Source organism: Microtus oregoni, unplaced genomic scaffold, assembly GCF_018167655.1.
Source record: "Microtus oregoni isolate MIOR12 unplaced genomic scaffold, Mior012 000026F_ref0000081, whole genome shotgun sequence".
NCBI lineage: Eukaryota > Metazoa > Chordata > Mammalia > Rodentia > Cricetidae > Microtus > Microtus oregoni.
Window position 1 is genome coordinate 13,117,018 of NW_024543085.1, and position 19,430 is coordinate 13,136,447.

A 19,430-nucleotide genomic window follows, 5' to 3' on the forward strand; every position below is an offset into this window, starting at 1 on the left:
TACTTTCCTATGCAACTTCAGTGCTATTAGAATTAGAATATTGATGGTGAAAGTACTCCCTCCACTATATGAGGCATTGACTGACATACCTACGTTCATATGTGGGTTACAGATGTGATGCAGAAACTTTTCATTTGGTGTCCATGGATATATTTTGGGGAGCTTTAAAACTTTATGTTATGGGAAAATTATTGCCCATGCAAAGCTCTGTATTTTTCTAGAAAAAGAATAGATGGCTGTTGTTAAGTTCTCAAGGCCTCTAGGCAGTGAAGTTAAAAATTACTGTCTAAATGTTTTAAATTATTTTGGACACGGGAGGGGGGAATACCATTCCACTCTGTCTTAAAAGTATCTTTACCCAAGTTTTAATTTTCTGAAATTACACATTCTGAATGGAGCATTAAATTTATTAGCCTCCTCTCCAGAATTATCAATCTGTGCCAAGTCCTTATCTTACCCAATACCATGAGATCTCAGTTTCACGGACAAACAGTATTACTTCATGAGAATGGAAGATGGTGTCAAATTAACAGTATCACCTGAAAAATTCTTAGAATATCACAAAAGAGGACAGTAGAGTCTCAAAAGAAATAATCTTCCAGCTAGAATAGTATGGTTCCCATGGGCCACAAAACATTCATTTCCCTATGATTTGCAAAGTCAGATCAAATTATCACCCCTGAGGAAAACTTTTGTCATTATTATTAAAAGTGTTAAATGCCCTCTGGAAAAATATTGAGAAAAATCTATTTTCAAATAACATATCTTAGGTTGACTCAATCCATCTGACTTTAATGGTCATTCCTAGAAATTATGAATATCACAATTAAATTATTTTAATACTCCCAAATATGAGCTGATATATGGTAAGCAAGAGACTATCAATGTCCAGAGGGAGAAAGGATTTCATCACTTTTCTTTAGCATAAGGACTTGAAAGATTTTGATGACATATTGTGTACAAAATACTGAACACTTGAATATTTCAGATATCACAGCTCAACCAAGAAATATACATTTTGTTATCTAAATTCCTATTCTAATAACAAATATAACCTCTAGTGTATTATGGCATCCGTGATATATTTGTCTTTACAACTAAATGTAAACATCGTTTCTCACACCTCCTGAAGAAAGGGATATAGATCTGTCAACCAAACGCCTCCTGAAGATATTTGTCTTCTTATTTTCTTTGATCATTTGGTTGATAGTGGTCCCCTCTATTAATTCCCCTTGCATCTATACTGTGCATTTTACCTGCTGCATTTTCCCTCAGCTTCGCAACCATCTTTGCTTTCTTTGAATTCTTTTATCTCACAACTTATGTTTAGATTTAAATTCTGCACATTCTCTATCCTTTGGTTTTGCTTTCCTGTTGTCTTGTTAAGTGTCTCCTCAAGAATTAGATCCTGTGCTTCTCATCTGCTCTACATTGTCTCAGGGCCCAGCACAGATCTGACTCTTCCCCCATTAACATTGATTCATTGATGATCATTCATTAAGATATAGTCACATGCCAGATATAGCAATATATGTGTTGATAAATCCCCAAAGTTTAGACAAGTTCGAGAATAAAAGCACAAATGAAATACTGTACATGCAAATACTTGCATTGTACTAACTGGTGACAGAAAGGAAGACACTAGGGCACTCTAAGTTCCAAGGGAAAAAGAACTTTATCTTCCCCTCACATTTGAATAAAATAAAAAGTAATTTCAGCTAACAGATTATCAATTGGCAGTCTAATATTCAATCTGTGGTCAATGTTTGAGAAAACCCTTATGAATAAGAAATCTATATCTCACATTGGACATGATAACAAAATTTAATCCAAACAAATGTTTCTAGTATGGAGAAATTTTATACTTTAGTTACTAAAATTGATTATCATATATCTTTTGAAGAGCAAAGGAATAGTTGGTATATAGTTTATGACATTATTCAGATAATCAGATGAATGGAACAAAATAAAATAATATGCCCTACTTACACTATGTATGTGTGCATCTGTGTAAAACAGGTAAGACTGAGGGCCATGTTCTGGAGCTGAGCCCTCACTGTGGTTCGTATCTGAAGAGGGCATAGACACATAAATATGCAAGAAGATGTTCAGAATTAGGCTCATTGAACTGATTTTTAAAAGTCAGGATCTAATTTTAGAAAATAACATTTTTAGAAACGTTTTTGTTTTATTTTGAGAAATTTTCATGTTATTACAGACTGAGTTTCAAGTATAAGTAAAAATATTCATTTTATAGTAAATTTCCCAACAAGAGTCCAACCATACATAATATGTCCATCAGACAATGGAGAGGAAATTATCACCTAATTTGTTAGTCTTGATTCGTTACAAAAACGATGCTATAAGAGGTGACACAGAATATGGAAGTGAGAGGGGAGTAGTATATTGCAGTCTCTTTAAGGACTATAGTTCCAATAATATCATGTCATTGCTCTGCAGGTATCACACTAGAGTCATTATTAAGTAAACCACTTTCCAGGAAAATCAAATTTAAAGAAAGCTGGACTCTGTAGACAAAGGAGGAAAGGAGACTGTGCTCTTCAGCGATTCTTTAACACCATGTTTCTTCTTCCCTCGGACTTGCCCATTGCTTCTAATCACTTTCCCCCCATGGGCAACATAAGTCCTTTCAGAGAATTAAGAAAAAATAACGTGTGAAACGCAGATCATGATTGCATAGCACCAACATGGCCTTTCTTCCTGGTTGATGACTGGAGCCTGTTTGTGGCTTATAGTTCATCACCATCCTCGGAGCTGAAGCTGCTTCGACTGCTCGCTTTGGAAACCGCAGGGGAAGTGGCAGAGAGGAGAGGGTCTGTTCCAAAGGGGCACATTGTATCACTTAGTAGCAAGCCGTCCAATCTTTGCTCTTCCTTCAAAGCAGCGCTAAACGATAAATCTGTGAAGTGGGACAAAGGGTCAGAGAAGGCCACAGCTTGCTCGCAGAACTCCGGGCTTGTCCCCTGAGACGGAGTCAGTTGTTGGCAGCAGCTCACTACTGAGTTCTTCTCAGGATGGATCTGTTGTTTGGTGAGGTGGGGACTGAGATCAGCGGGGCCGAGTGAAGTCAGCATTGGCAGACCGTGAGCCCGTGCTTGTATCTCTAATTCCTGCAATTTCCAATAAGAAGTTGTAAATTGTTAAATAATGCGTTGGAAAAGTTGACATAATTATTGAAATCAAACTGGAAAGAAAACAAAACAAATTAGCTAATGAACAAAATGAAGACGACGGAAAACTACAAACATATTTTGTAAATAAGGAAATCTGGTGTACTTGCAATACATAAAAATTACTTAAATTAAAGAAAAAAGTCCTTACAGTGTCTGTAAACCACATGATATGTGATGGTATCATAGTGGCTAAATAGTGCACTATACAAATTGTGAAAAGTCTTCCACTTATGCCTCCTGGTTAATCTCCTGCTATAACTCAAGCGCATTTCACTGAAACAAGGTAAGTGTATAACTTGACCATGTGCCTGTCTGCATTAAAAGGAGATACAATTATGAAGCCCATATTTTAATATTTTGTTACACATGAGTAGATGAAAGGTAAAAAGGAAACTGGTAAAATATGCCTTGAGGCAATGAAATCCATAATGATGTCACTAAAGAAATTAAAGAGGAGGGAGAAATTTAGTGTCCAAAATCATCTTACAGAAGCCAAGTGCTTCTCTTGGTTGTTCTGTTTCTGTTTTCCAATGTGAGAGATAATATCGTGTGTGCAGCAAATGAGCATCATTTTCTGCATTTGGTAATTGGTTCTCACCCATTCTGTGTCTGTTTAAGTCATTTTGATCTTCGATCTCCAATTAAAATCTAATGGAAACAACCCAATTCAGAAGCTTTAAAAGGCAGTAAATTATTTTTCCAAAGGGGGAGAAAGTTGTTAATAAGCAAATGTATAAGTGAAACCAGTGAAGAAAAGCAGTGACGAGTTAGTTATACGTTCGCTGTGCAGCTCATGGCAACCATCTCATGACAACCTGAATCCGGAGCACAAGCTGCCGGTTAGCCTGTTCTAATTTCTTCTGTCTGTGTTCTAACTCCCGGGCTCTTTGTTGTTCTTTCTGTAGCCACTTGATGTACTCCACTGATGCTTTCAGAATGGTTCCTTTGTTCCAGCGCATATCACTGTAGAAGGGGGAGATAACCTTTTCACAATTGTGCATGTCAGCAGAATTCATAAGAACTTACAAAATCTTTTACATTAATATGAAATAATGATTTACATGACTATTATTCACTCTTAGATATTATTGCTTCTGAATAGAAATTTTAATAGAATAGTTAAGAAGCCCTTATATAGTAAAATTAATCCCAGAATGAAAATAAGTGTCAAAAGAAAGTAATAAAGTGACTTTTTGTGGGAGAGCTAAATGCAATATCATGATTCTACCATTACAGTTTTTATATTTTTAGTGAAAATTGCTTTTATTATTAACTCCAAGATTAAAATCTATGGGCAGGATTTCTGCATTAATGAACTAGCAAATGTACATTTCTGACGACTTAAGCCTAAATTTTTTAAGATCATTTCAAATGTACCAATCTTTTAACTTATTTCCTAATATGGTTGCTTTTGTTTCTAAGAAAGAAAAAAGGACATTCTCCCCTGAATGGTGATCCTGAATGGTTGTGAAACACAGCAGAGTTGGGCAACATTGCTTTATGCAACAGAGCAAGCTTCCTGAAACCATTTAATCAATTTTTCTGCACAAACAATAACATCATTATTTTTAAAGTTGGACTCAGAGTACCATTTTTAACTATTTTAATATTTTTAAAATATTTAAGATAATTAATAGAAACAAGCATTTCTCAAAAATCATTTAAGTTTGGCATAGAAAAATATGAAAATATTTTAATATAGTAGAAATAATAATATAGAAGTATAGAAGGGGCTAATAGTGATCTTAATTTCTGAAAACATTATGGATGTCATGCTGCATGAGAACTATTAATAGCATTAGTAACAAGAGCAAACTAATTCCCAAATGTTAATTAATGTGGTTAGAAAATGATGGTGACCGAACCTGAAGTTCCCTGGCTCTGCTAGATTGGCTGGCCAAGCAAGCGCTGAGACCCTCCTGTCTCCAACCCCCAGTAGACAGATTACAGGCAAGCACATCCAAGCCTAATTTTTATGTGGGTTCCAGGATCTAGACTCAGATCCTTGCGCGTGAGTAGCAAGTACCATTCACTGAGCCGTGTCCCTCCCTCTGAAAATTATTTACACCCATAGAGCAAAAAATAAACATTTTCCAACAGTTGTTTTTGTTTTACTTTGTCTGAGTATTATATTGAAAATAGTCCTAGTTTGTATGATTTTTCTAAACTAGAATAAAGTTAATAAATTACTCATTATGGGTCAGGAATATAAAGTCTGTGAAACAACTGTTTGAACATTACTCATGAAAACAGGTTGGGTGACCATGTCATTAGCGGCAACAAATGAAGGAAAGATACATCTTCATCCATTCTGCACAAAGGGTTAAAGACATTTGAGTGGCCAACCATCTACTAGAATGTGCAAAACTACCTTCGTGTTTGCTCATTTTAAATATTATCTACTCAGTTTTCCAGGGCCACCATGACTATCAAGAACAATTCTATTCACGGGGATTTATCTCATGGTAGAGTAATTATGGAAAGACAAGTCATTTCTGTTGTTGAACCAAGAGAAATACTGTGGTCTCCTGAATCGAAACTTTTAGGTAGTAGCAGGAACCATATGGAACCTTATTTTTGTTTCATTTCCTCCCCTGGGGGAAGGGTATATGAAGGAGGAAGAATAAGAAACAAAAGACATGGCCCACACCCATGCGCACATGACCAACACTAAGTGGATCTAGTTGGATAAATAAAATGTATATACATACATAAATGTATGTATGTATATACATACATACATAAATGTATGTATGTACATATATATATATGGGGAAAGAAAGGAATGAGGGATATTTTCAAATTTCTTCGTATACATGCATAAAATTTTCAGACATAATGGAAAAATCAAAAGCAAAGTATGATTACAGTCAAATGAAACACTAAAGCAGATTTAAATTTAAAATAAATCTACAAAATAGAGAGGGAGAACACAGTACTCTTTTGACTGTAACCGATGTCATTTGACTGTTCTTAGAGTTTGCTGTATCTGTTAATATTTGAATAAATAAGGCTTTGTTCTTCAAATGCTAAAAATGTTCATATATATACACATGTATTCAGGAATATATGGTTCTCTCTTATGAGATAATCTCAAATACTGTAGGATTAAAAAATTAAAAGAATATAATGTTATCATAGAAATGAAGAATGTGAAGGCATGTCTAAACAAAGAAGGGAGACATTGTCATTTTATTTTCCATAACGCAATTATCCTTGAATATCTTAATATTTTTGGGAGGAGAGTTAAAAGTCCGAAGGTAGGGTCAAGACGTTAAGACCTGAGGTGTAAATTAGCGTAGGATTTCCCTCAGGTAAAGCTGCAGAAAATGTGTATATCAGTTGTCACCTGGTGTGTGACATCCACTTTAAAGCAGCAGAATTTTAAAGATTTAATTTCTTTATTATGCATATACCATTCTGTTTCCATGTATGCCTGCAAGCCAGAAGAGGGCACCAGATCTCACTATAGATGGCTGTGAGACACCATGTGGTTTCTGGGAATTCCTCGGGAACTTTAGAAGGAATTGTTCAGTGCCTCTTCATCTGAGTCATCTATCCAGCCTCAAGTATCAGAATTTTATATCCAAGAAATGCAGAAAACACCAGGACAAGTCTGATTTGTATTTTTCTCAAATTATTTTTCTCAACTCTAATTTGTCTGTATATTTTTCTCTTTTAACTCCATGATTTTGATTTGCAAAGAAATAGTTTTTTGAATGTTTTTTTAAAAATATTTATTTATTTAATTGTTACGTATACAATATTCTGTCTGTGTGTATGTCTGCAGGCCAGAAGAGGGCACCGGACCTCATTACAGATGGTTGTGAGCCACCATGTGGTTGCCAGGAATTGAACTCAAAACCTTTGGAAGAGCAGGCAATGCTCTTAACCTCTGAGACATCTCTCCAGCCCTGAATGTTTTGATATATAAAAATGACAATGCCATTGAGTTCATCATCTTCAAAGTAGCTCTGACCTCATTCCCCAGAGTTTAGTTCAGAGAGCTGGAAAGGTCCTCAGCAGGAGTAGCTCCACCATGCCTGTGCCCAGGAACATGAGACATTTAGGTGAGCTCCAGGTCTTCTTGCTCACTATGCTTGCTTTACTGATCTTCTGTGGCTTCCTCCTTTTTTGGTTTGTTCGTTTGTTTGTTTCTTGAAACAAGGTTCATCATGTGACTTGAGATTAACTAAAAGTAACTGTGTAGCCAAAATTGGCCTTGGTCTCAGTAATCCTCCCTACTCTGCCTTTTATGTAGTAGAATTACAGATGTGAGCTACCACACAGAGCCATTTTCTTGAACTAAAAATCTAATAATAATTTCTCATCTTAATGGTTATCATCTATGTAACAGATTCAACTGAGAGTTATTTATTCAAACTGATAATCTCTTCTTATTTTGTTGTTTTCCAATTGAACTTTTAGTTAGTTTAATGATTGCCATAACATAGTAATGCTATTTCTTACTTTTCTTTCTTCAAATAGAATCCTGTCTTCTCTGTATTTTCCCTACAATCTTTTCCTAGTATTATTCCTGAAGCTTTTAAAGGATACATATCAGCATTTAAAATTTAACCAATCAGCCTAAATTGTTTCATAGACTAGTCATTCCTGGGGTCTTTGGACCCAGCATCTACTCAAGTAAAATCCTTTTCAAGATGCTAGATTCTATATTCAACCATGGCATCCTTACTGCTGAACCCCAAAGAATACTAAAATCACTAAAATCTCAGTAAGGCAGGAAATGCAATATCCTAAAGCAAAATGTTGTGTTCAGGTGTTTGAATGACATGCTAGAAGTCATATATAGATATATAGATATATTCATTATTCAGCATGTTTACCAGAAAATCTTAATGTTATTTGTTAACAGATAGCATTATGAAAAATGAGAGTCAGGAGGATGGTGATCATAATGAATAAAAAGATACTTAAGAATGCATAGAGTGGGGGCTGGAGAGATGGCTCAGTGGTTAAGAGCACTGCCTGCTCTTCCAAAGGTCCTGAGTTTAATTCCCAGCAACCACATGGTGGCTCACAACCATCTGTAATGAGATCTGGTGCCCTCTTCTGGCCTGCAGGCAGAGTACTGAGAATACTGTATACATGATAAATAAATAAATCTTTAAAAAAAAGAATGCATAGAGTGAAGGTTTCTCAACTATCTTTTATCTAAGTCTTTGGGAAATAGATTTTCCATATTCTAGGCTAGAATGAGACAAACGATAGCCACAGACAGTTTTGGTCTATAGTTTCTGTGGCTGTAATCATTCTCTCTCATTTATATGTGGTTTTTGTCTGACTTGGGGACAATAATGGCAGAGTTAAATCACAGCACTACAACCTACATAAAACATAAGACTTGATATATCTGTTAGAAAAGCTTGTCATGTGCTACACAAGGAGTTAAACCAGAAAGAATTAGATTATCTAAACAACTATAATATGCTAAATATTACAAAACTTCAGTCTTTATAATGTATTCTCATTACTGGTATTTTTATAAAAACAATTATAAAGGAAAGGCAATTAATTACTATAGTTTACAGATTTCTACTTTTAAATTTTTGTGTACACAGAGGGAAGAGTTAGCTCGGTGATTAAGGCACTTGTTATTGCAGAGGACCCAAGGTTGATTCTCAACACCCACATAGTAGTTAACAAATGCCTAAAACTCTATTATCTGGGGTTCCAATGCCTTCTACTGTCCTCCAAGGCATTAGACATATACATGGTCCATATATGTACACACAGGAGAAATATTCATACATATAAAACATGCATGTATTTTATTCATAAATGTATTCATACCTATAAAACAACAAAATAAATAAATCTAGAAATAAATAAGTTTATTTGTGTGCCTTTCTGTGTGAATGTATGCAGTGTGTGTCCAAGTGTCTACAAGTGCCAGAAGATGCTGGAAGCCTGGATGGTAAATGACAGGCAGCTAGGAGCTGACCAACATAGGTGCTGGAAATGGAACTCAGTTGCTCTGGAAGAGCAGCATCCATTCTCAACCAGACTCAGCTGGATAACAGAAGAGTTCTCCATTTAGTGGCTTTAGCAGTTTTGAATGATTATCTCTAGAACCCAAACTTGGTCTGAGCGCTTCAGTTCTCTCTGCTGGGATGGGTCCTTCTGCCACGCTCACCTTGAAGCCTGTGCTTTCCAGTGTGCTAATGAAGATACATATCTCACTCTTTTCTAACATGAGTTGTTTTATTGTCCAGATTAGTTATAACATTTAGATTTAAGGAAAGACTATTTAATGTCTCACAAGTATCACTTAATCAAACACTCTCCTTTCTAGATGGGGAAATTGTTGATATTTGGGGAGATCATATTTGAATAGTCATTCAAGCTGCAGATAATGACTTTGATCTTTGTACAAATGCTCTACTTTCAAAAATGAAATTTTGATTAGTTATTTCTTGATATTTACAATCTCAAACACTATATATCTGGCTTTATGTTTGCCACCAAAATCTGGTCGGCATCACTCACCAGTATCTTCCAATTCTACGTTAGCATGCGTCTCTCTAGAGCCTGAACATATTTGACATTGTGACAATTTAATTTTAATGCTAACATAAATCTTAAGTTGGAAGCAATGCTATTATCATAAGTTGAATATCCAAGTCATTATCATAAACAGCTTTTGACACTACTATTAAATTGCCGATACTGTTAGTATGCAGAGAGCCACTGTGATCTGAGGGCAACTCACACACTTATTTTGACTATCAGAAGGACAGGGCAAGGGAATGTCTTGATGCTGAAATAGATATTCAACGGGAGACCAGAAGAAGACTTATCTTTGCTGTAAGATGCTTCGTTTCCTGGTCATTGGATCTGTCCTCCCTTTTCCCACCCACCCATTTGTGGGACACTGAAACTACAACATTATTGCGCAAATGATTTTGAACTCACGGATCATTAGACTTTGGAATAAGAGTGCCAAGCTCCTTGATTCGGTAATTAATATTATACCTTCTTCTTCTTTCAACTATTAAGAAAGAAATATTATTGATTATTCTCATTAAAACACAGTTCACTGTTGGTCAGCTGTAAATTTAATAATCTTTAAAAAATAGTCAAGAAGATATTCCCAGTTAGTCCAAGGACAGTTTTTAATAATAAGATAAAAACTCAAATATGTCTTATATCAGCAGGAAAATTTATAATAATAAAATTGTGAATGTATACTTCATAACATGATAAAATATTTTGCCCCAAAATGCTTTTATTTTTTGAATCCACTCACATTACTATATACATTTATGCATATATATGCATATGCTTATCCTGTTCAGTTGATACCTCACTCATACACATACTGGCAGAGTATTAGTGTAATCTTTCAAGGTCATTCACAGTGTTTTACCCTTCTCATATGCTCTCCTCAATGTTTAGCACATTGCAAATATATGTGATAAGCTAACAATAACTGCATCTCTTGGGATGGAGAGTTGGCTTAGTGGTTAAAAGCACTTGTTATTGCCAAGAACCCAGGTTTGATTCCCAGTACCCACATGGAAGTTCACCATCTCCTTGGGTATCAGGCATATATGTGGTGCAACACACTCATACACACAAAATAATAAGAAAATAAATCTAAATAATTAAATAAAAATAAAACTTTAAAAAAAAGACAGATGGTGGAGGCATACACCTTTAATCCCAGCACTCAGGAGGCAGAGGCAGGCGGATCTCTGTGAGTTCAAGGACAGGCGGTCTACAGAGTTCCAAGAGAAGCAAGACTACACAGAAAAACCCTGTTCTGAAAAACTAAACAAGAAAAAAAAAAGGAAAATTAAAAAGTAATTATATCTCCAGAGAGCTTGGCCTACATAGGTGTTAACTAAATATATGTGAATTAGACTACTAGTTGCTTTTCTCTTAATTAGCAGTTATTTAGTGTGTGTGTGTGTGTGTGTGTGTGTGTGTGTGTAGACATACATATAATAGCATGTATAGAGGTCAGAGGACATCTTGTAGTGATAGGAACTCTCATTGCACTGTATGGATCATGGGGATCAAACTCAGGCTGTGAGACTTGGCAGCAGTGCCTTCGCCCACCTTACTGGTACTATTTCCTTAATTATAAGGTTTCTCAAACTCTTGATTGAATCAGACAAATCTGGTAGGATTGGTGAACATGTTTGTACCTCATCAAAGAATTCTGATTTATGTAGAATCAGTATATGCACTCCCGAAATGTCATTAGGTGAGGCTGTTATTACATGTGCAATGTTAGCCATTTGAGAACTATAGATAGAAGCCCTTCAAAATTTCTTGCTGCTTATTTTTCTATAAATTCATTATTTATAGCAATTTTGTGTATATAGAAACAATTCACTGTTGGCAATATAATGAGTTTCCTATATTGGTCCTATATAATATTTTTGTGTAGATTATATGTATAAAATATTTAGGGAAATTTGTGCAAAAAAAAGGCCACACAAAAGAAAAGTATACTTCAAAAACATTGTAAAATAGTTAAATAGTGCCTGCTTGAGAACTAAGATCTGCTGTATGAGAAGAAGAAAGTGACTAACAAAGACCATTTGCCTTCCCAAATCCTTCTCTGCAAAGCCAGGGACCATTAGTGAGCTTCATCTTCGGGGTTAACACATTCAAATCAGAGTACATTCAATCACTGAGCTTGACTGCCTCTTCACTAACGATTGTTCTTTGTACATGACTTACAGGGCAGCTAAATATTTCTACATAAATAAACAAAAGTAAAACTGAGAGAAAAACATGTATGCTTTTCAGAGAGAACTCGAGACAATTCTGTGACCACACACTTTATCACCAATGAAACATGCAATACCAATGAAGCAAGTTCATGATTCAATCTCAAAATACATTAGTTTTAAGTTTGTTCAAAGTATTTTACCTAGCTCCACATTGTGCATACTTTCAAAAAACTACTTTCTTCTTCTTAGATTCTGCGTATAACATTTTAAATGAGCAATTACAGCTTCAGATGCTCTTGAATAAACAAGTTATTGGTAAACTGCGAAATTTCACTAGTCATTACGATTTTGGCATATTCTGTCAAGTCTAATCCCTAAATCCACTGGCATTCTACTGGCATTCAGTAGACTACTCTTGCATTCTCTGGCCACACAGACACCGGGGAAGACCAAGACCAAGAGAATCCTCGTGAATGGCACTCTGACTAACTTGCACAAGAAATTTCCTCTTTCACTCCAAGGCTCATTTCCAGGCCCAGGAAAAGCTATGGCCTAAAATCTCCTCTCCCAAGGGAATGAGCTTCCACCTTTAACTCTGCATAATCAAAGCGTTACATATGTTTGGAGCAGAGTGGTAACTCAGGTTTCAAAGCTACTGATAGCATGAAATAGAAAGACACAAAAAATATGTTGCATCAATATTGCCAGGCCAAGCTGGGCGGTGGTGGCACACGCCTTTAATCCCAGCACTCGGGAGGCAGAGGTAGGTGAATCTCTGTGAGTTCGAGGCCAGCCTGGTCTACAAGAGCTTGTTCCAGGACAACCTCTAAAGCTACAGAGAAACCCTGTCTCGAAAAACCAAATATATATATATATATATATATATATATATATATATATATATAGCCAGGCCAAACCCAGAGATCCTGAGAATTTCAATCCACTCTTGGCTTTCCAGGTTTTAATAAAGATTTAACATTTTCAAATTTGATTTTTAACTTTTACATGTTTAGGCAGCAGATAAAGGCAACCTCCTTTGTAGTTTTGCAATGACTTCTCATGTTTTGTAGCTTTAACTGTTTTATATTTGTCATCTATAAAATACACAGTACTAAATTTTTAACATTGATTTACCATAAAATGAAATGACTTAGCATGAGAATCCAGTTACATAACACTTTGATAGGACAAATAGCAGACACCAATAATACTATCCATTAAAGGCTTGGTTTTTTTGTTTTGTTTTGTTTTGTTTTTTTTTTAACTGCCTACATAGAGAACAGAAGGAGAGATAGGACAGTAACTTCATGGGACCTATGGCTCCCCAGTATATTAACCAATAGAACCAATCATCAGCTCTGCCCACTCATGCTCCTCCTTACCTCACATTCTAAATCAAAGTTGTCTGCAATGCCCTTGAGAACTAAGGGAACACAAAAGTTATGGCTCAAAAGAGTTGGAGCGAGGTCCAGCGCTGCTCACTGTCAGTTAACTGTTACCAGTCTGATGTGGCAGTTGCAATAAGAACTGGGAAGCCAATAAGAAGTGGGAAGGGTTTCACATGTTCATACAGAATGGATTTCAGTCCATTGCACATAAGAAAATTGCTGGTTTGACTTGCGGCTTTACTCTTTAATTTTCCTTGCTACTCTTTCTCTGTTGAGACTTGTGTCTTGGAACAAAGCTGCTTCACACTCAATTAGTGGAAGTCACTTGAAATAGTGAATTTCTTAAGACAAGACTGAGCACTGTAAACCCCAGCCTTGCTGCTAATCTACCTCTTTCAGCTGCATCTCTCCAGGTCCTATGACTGGTTATCTTAGTGAAAATGACCTAAAGAAGGCACGAAGAATTCAACATTATGACATAAGCCATGCCTTTCAGTTAATGTATCATTGAAAAGGAATATACTCAAGAGATGCCCTATCATATTACAAAAGCATTTGTTCAACTATGTTCATAGCAGCATTATTTGTAATAGCCAGAACTTGGAAACAACCTAGATGTCCTTCAATGGAAGAATGGATGAAGAAAGTGTGGAATATATACATATTAGAGTACTACTCGGTAGTAAAAAACAATGTCATCTTGAATTTTGCATGCAAATGGATGGAAATAGAAAACACTATCCTGAGTGAGGTAACCCAGACCCAAAAAAGATGAACATGGGATGTACTCACTCATAATTGGTTTCTAGCCATAAATAAAGGTCAGTGAGTCTATAATTCGTGATCCTAGAGAAGCTAAATAAGAAGGTGAACCCAAAGAAAAACATATAGTTATCCTCCTGGATATTGGAAGTAGAAAAGATTTCTGGGCAAAAATTGAGAACTTGGGGGTGGGGTGGGATGGGGGAAGGGGAAATGGGGAGAGAAAAGTGAGAAGGGGAGGATGGGGAGAGCTTGGGGGAATGGGATGGTTGGGATAAAGGAAGGGTGGATATGAAAGCAGGAAAGTATATATCTTAATTAAGGGAGCCATTTTAGGGTTGGCAAGAGACATGACTCTAAAGAGATTCCCAGGTGTCGAGGGAGATGTCTCCAGCTAGTTCCTTGGGCAGCTGAGGATAGGGAACCTGAAATGACCCTATCCTAGAGCAATACTGATGAATATCTTGCGTATCATCATAGAACCTTCATCTGGTGATTGATGGAGATAGAGACAGAGACCCACATTGGAGCACCGGACTGAGCTCCCAAGGTCCAAATGAGGAGCAGAAGGAGGGAAAACATGAGCAAAGAAGCCAGGACCGCGAGGGGTGCACCCACCCACTGAGACAGTGGAGCTGATCTATTGGGAGCTCACCAAGGCCAGCTGGACTGTGACTGAAAAAGCATGGGATAAAACCGAACTCTCTGAACATGGTGAACAATGAGGGCTGATGAGAAGCCAAGGACAATGGCACTGGGTTTTGATCCTACTGCATGAACTGACTTTGTGGGAGCCTAACCTATTTGGATGCTCACCTTCCTAGACCTGGATGGATGGGGGAGGACCTTGGACTTCCCACAGGGCAGGGAACCTTGACTGCTCTTCGGACTGGAAAGGGAAGGGGAGAGGATTGGGGGGAGGGGGAGGGAAATGGGAGATGAGGAGGAGGTGGAAAATTTTTTCAATAAAAAAAAGAAAAGGGAGGAGCAAGTTGATACTGAAAAACGAGAATGTGTACTTGTTTCTGACAGCATTAAGTACACTTTATAGCCAGTTGCTTCTTTAAATCGATGAGCTGATGAATCACAACACTGCACAAATGTAACCAAATGCACTCATCTCAGCCTGCCCAAGAAAGGAGGATAAAGAGACTGTTCAGCTTGCCTCATTTCATGGAAATGCCAAACTTTTTCAAACGTTCTCAAGGTTTGCATGTCTAAAATCAACTCAAGTTGCTAAGCATGGACAATTAATTTCAATAATCCAATTTCAAGCAGCAATGGCGCGACAGCAAAAGACAACTTTACTCTGCATGCATTTCCTCTTGTATTAATTTTTTCTGAAGGAAAAAGAAAACATACTCACTGAGGTTGTGGTTGTCCTTTTTCTGTCTCTCTTTCGCCAAAGCTCTAGTGTCAGTTTCTGAACAAAAGAAACAGTTGAAACAGAGTTCAGTTCTGCTCTGAAGCCTTTCCCTGCAATGTTCAGAAACACTGGGTAGGAAAAGAGGATTGCCTGTTTCAGAATACTGCAATAATATGCTTGATGCCATATGAAGAAATTCAGGGCAGGAGATGATTCAGTAAAAGACAATGGCAAAGTCTTGAAGACCTGGAGAAGCAAAAACCTTATCTGTTTTTATAGCTTTTCATTTTAAAGTCATGTGGTCAATTATCAGACTTATGGTCTCAGGCTCTTCACCTGGGAAATGAATATATTACAACAGCTACCTGATAAACAATGGAAGGGTTTCATAGGCATGTTGCATGAAAATGCTAAACTATTCATTAATGTCTATCATTATTTCTATATTTTTGAGATTCAGAAATTAACTTTGTGTCATCCAAAATATTTATGATTGCTACGTCAAAGGAATTGAAACTAGCTATATATCTTATATGTGCATGCCAAAACCATCCTACCACTCAGGAAATAACAAAGTTTGCTGCAGACTGGGCTTGATGACCATCAACTCTGAAAAGTGCCTAAAATAATTCTGACTCCATGGTCTTTATAACATGAGTTGTTCATTCACCATTATCAGCATCCATTGGGATTATGATACCAATAGAATGTTAAGGGAATGTCCTTGGTGGCTCTAAGAGCTACTTCTATTGTGCTGTCTAGAGGACCCTCTGGAGAGGTGCACGCAGTTACAAAGCAAGACTACTTGTCAATTTACAGCATTTTCACACCCTGGGCTAATACCAGCTTTGGAATGTATTGTCTAGCCCAGTCACATGTCACAGACTATACTCTGCATGGTTCCCAAAGTGGCTCATAAGAGACTCTGAGTCACAACAATTGGCTAAGCTTCTCCTGGATCCTTAGGTCAAGAAGATGGAATCAAACTTTTAAAGTTTGAAAGAAGCATATGAGCAGCTCCTAAAATACCAAACCCATTCAACTAAAATGTGAATGATATCGATCTATTGTTTAGTGACATTAAGAAATGATAGATCTACTCTCAATACTTACCTCTCCCTTTTAACTATTTTAACCATACTTTAAGAAACTATTCAGCATGACCCTATGTCATTCACATATATGCAACTCATAAAAAGTTAAAAGGCTAAACTTTTTAAAAATCAGCATTACCTGCAATTTCCTTTTTCATGGGCAGGATGTTTGGACAGGAAGCATTCATTAGATTTGTGTTAACTGGAGAAATTCCCTGCTCATCAGGGTAAACATCCAAAATACTACCAGATAACTTAAAGAAAAAAGAGAAAAGATCAACTAATTAATGCCACTGTAGACACACATATATTTATGTATACCTTAAATTCCTCATTTTAAAGTTATCACTTTGTAATGATCATGACAATAGAAACCATTAGTTCTAAACAGAAAATATACATTTACTACTGTAGTGATATTGTGTTTGTGTTTTAACAAATAAAGCTTGCCTGAAGATCAGAGTGCAGAGCTAAGCCACTAGAGGCCAACTTTAATTCCAACGCCTAGGAGTCACAGGCCGTTAATCCCAGCACGAGAGAGGTAGAGACAGGAAGGGATATGGCTGGACAGAGAGGAATGTAGGCATCAGGAGACAAGAGCTCAGTGCAGTCTGAGGTTTGGTGGAGACAGATGAAGTCTAAGTTGAATTCTGAGTTGAAGTCTGAGGTTGCAGTCTGAGGATAGGATCATACCTTTGGTCTGGGCATTGGTAGAGGTGACAGGTTTTCTAGGGGCTGGCTACACTGCTTCTCTGATCTCTCAGATTTCATCCCCTAATATCTGACTCCGGGTTTTCATTATGAACAATTAGAATTTGTGCAACAGATTACTTTTAAATACCTTATGAAATGCATGTGGATAAGATATGCTGAAAACAGTATTTAGATTGCAACAAAAAAGTGAGATCAGTTTATGCATGATGGAAAATTCTGATGAATATTTACAAACCTATGGAGCCTTGAGCCAGATTATGACATGGTTGTAACTTAGTACTATTAAAATATCTTTTTGAAAAAGCTGTACACTTCTTAGCAAATCTGGAAGTTTCTTGAAGACTGCAAGTGAAGTAAAATGGCAAAAATTTTGGAAGCTTCAGAATGCTGTCAGTAATGACTGAATCTGGCCAGCAAGAGAGATTTTAGGTTGTTAATGAAATGGGAAACTATGAATCCTTGAAGGCATACTTTCCCGACTGTACACTAATGTTCTAGATTGATATAAATAGCCCACCTAGTAACCAAGAGCATACTAAAACTAGTTTGCCTCTATTAAACATAGGCTCTGTCTGTCAGCTCTGCAAAGCTTGCAGTTCTTCCTGAGTACAATTTTATAGAAACCTAATGTGCTTTAAATACAATTCAAAAGTATATTGTTTCATTACTCAAACTGTGCTTATTTATCATGCAAAAAGATTCTATTTAAATAATATTCCAGTATTAAGTAAATACCCAGTATTTCAGGGAACAGTTACATTTACAACATAAGATTTAAAATCATAAAATATTTCTATTTTATATATCTTTGTTATATTTCTGGGCTGTTAACCAAAGGTTGAATAAGAAGCAGTTGTTTTCCCTTAAGGCCTAGGGAAATATATGTATATGTAATAGGGAATGATTATATATATAATCATATATATATATAATCAAACACAGCTATGTCAAAACTATTGCAGAGAATATAACTCTACATTCTACTTATTGTGAAATTCCAGTTCAACCCGAGTTACTATTTCAAGATTTAAAAAATCAATTTGGCAATCGGCACGAAGAAATTACTTAGGCTGAAATTAATTTTCAGGGGAACAATTTGCTTTAGTGTATTAAATAAATGCGTATTTCTAAGTAAAATCAACTACAAAATGAAGTTTAAATGACCTAATACATAAATCTATGTTCCTATCAAGAAGTACATTCTAGCCTGCTTTTGTCTCTACGGCAAATATTTTAGTACACTGCTATCTTCATTGTTAACTTTATTAGAAAGCCTCATCTTTAATTTATCCAGCTTATACTTTACTTATATTCACTTAAATTGATTTTTGCACTGCTCAGGACCAACCCAGGGCCTGAAATGTGTTACACACATACATGCGCTATCATGAGCTTCACTCTTGACTATACAAACCCATTATCTTAAAACGTGTTTTTATTTTACAGATTTTAGATGGGGAGTATTAAAGCACTTATCATTTTCCAATTTACTCATTCTAGAAACAAACAAAGGTTGACTAAATTATAAAGATGATGTATGTGACTCTCTGGCAAATATAATTAGGAGGTGTTCCACAACACAGACCATTTCCCCAAGGTGTGCATCATCTCAACAGAGCTTTAAACATACAGATTCTCATGGTCTCATTTGAGTATCTTGTTGGTTATGAGCCAAGGCATCTCCACCTGAAGGGTATATTTCCACTGTGCCTTTGAGAAATATAATGGACGTGATGAACAAAAAGACAGGGAGTGGAGGGGAAGGAACTCAGGAAAGGACACTTCGCCTCTGAAGAGCTTGAATTCAGATGGATTTCAATGTAGACTGGGAAATTGCAGAAATGTAAAAGAAGAAAAGGATCTCTTGTCCCTGTACTATAACAATGGAGAGAGAGGCTCCTAACCACTGGGTCCACAGTACCTGCTCAGATAGTACTTGCTGCATTCGCCCATAGAAAGAGAACAGGGTTCCGACAATGAATCTAACCCTGTCTAATTCTAGCTAGGTTATGTCATTCCATGACCTCAGCTATAGTCTCATTTATGCCTTAAATCATAATGATTAATACCCTATTATGCTGTAGGTACTGTTCTATTTCATGCAAATGGTTAATCACATTTTGAATATCATTAGATTGTTGAGTTTCAAAGTGTGTAACACACTTCAGGTCATCTAAGGAGAATTCTCTCCATTAAAACTTATA

The 19,430-nt window shown here is 36.4% G+C and overlaps 1 protein-coding gene across 2 annotated transcripts in view; it reads right to left on the reverse strand.

Moving 5' to 3' along the window:
• Positions 1 to 2,174: 2,174 nt before the first annotated feature.
• Tfec (transcription factor EC) overlaps positions 2,175 to 19,430 on the reverse strand; it is a 67,610-nt gene continuing 50,354 nt past the window's right edge. For both annotated transcript variants that reach the window (XM_041675678.1, XM_041675680.1), the window contains exons 3-7: positions 16,652 to 16,766; positions 15,419 to 15,475; positions 10,131 to 10,206; positions 4,010 to 4,157; positions 2,175 to 3,131 (exon numbers count right to left, since the gene is read on the reverse strand). In XM_041675678.1, the coding sequence (XP_041531612.1) occupies positions 2,751 to 3,131; positions 4,010 to 4,157; positions 10,131 to 10,206; positions 15,419 to 15,475; positions 16,652 to 16,766 (777 nt within the window). In that variant the 3' untranslated portion in view covers positions 2,175 to 2,750. The remainder of the gene's footprint in view (positions 3,132 to 4,009; positions 4,158 to 10,130; positions 10,207 to 15,418; positions 15,476 to 16,651; positions 16,767 to 19,430) is intronic.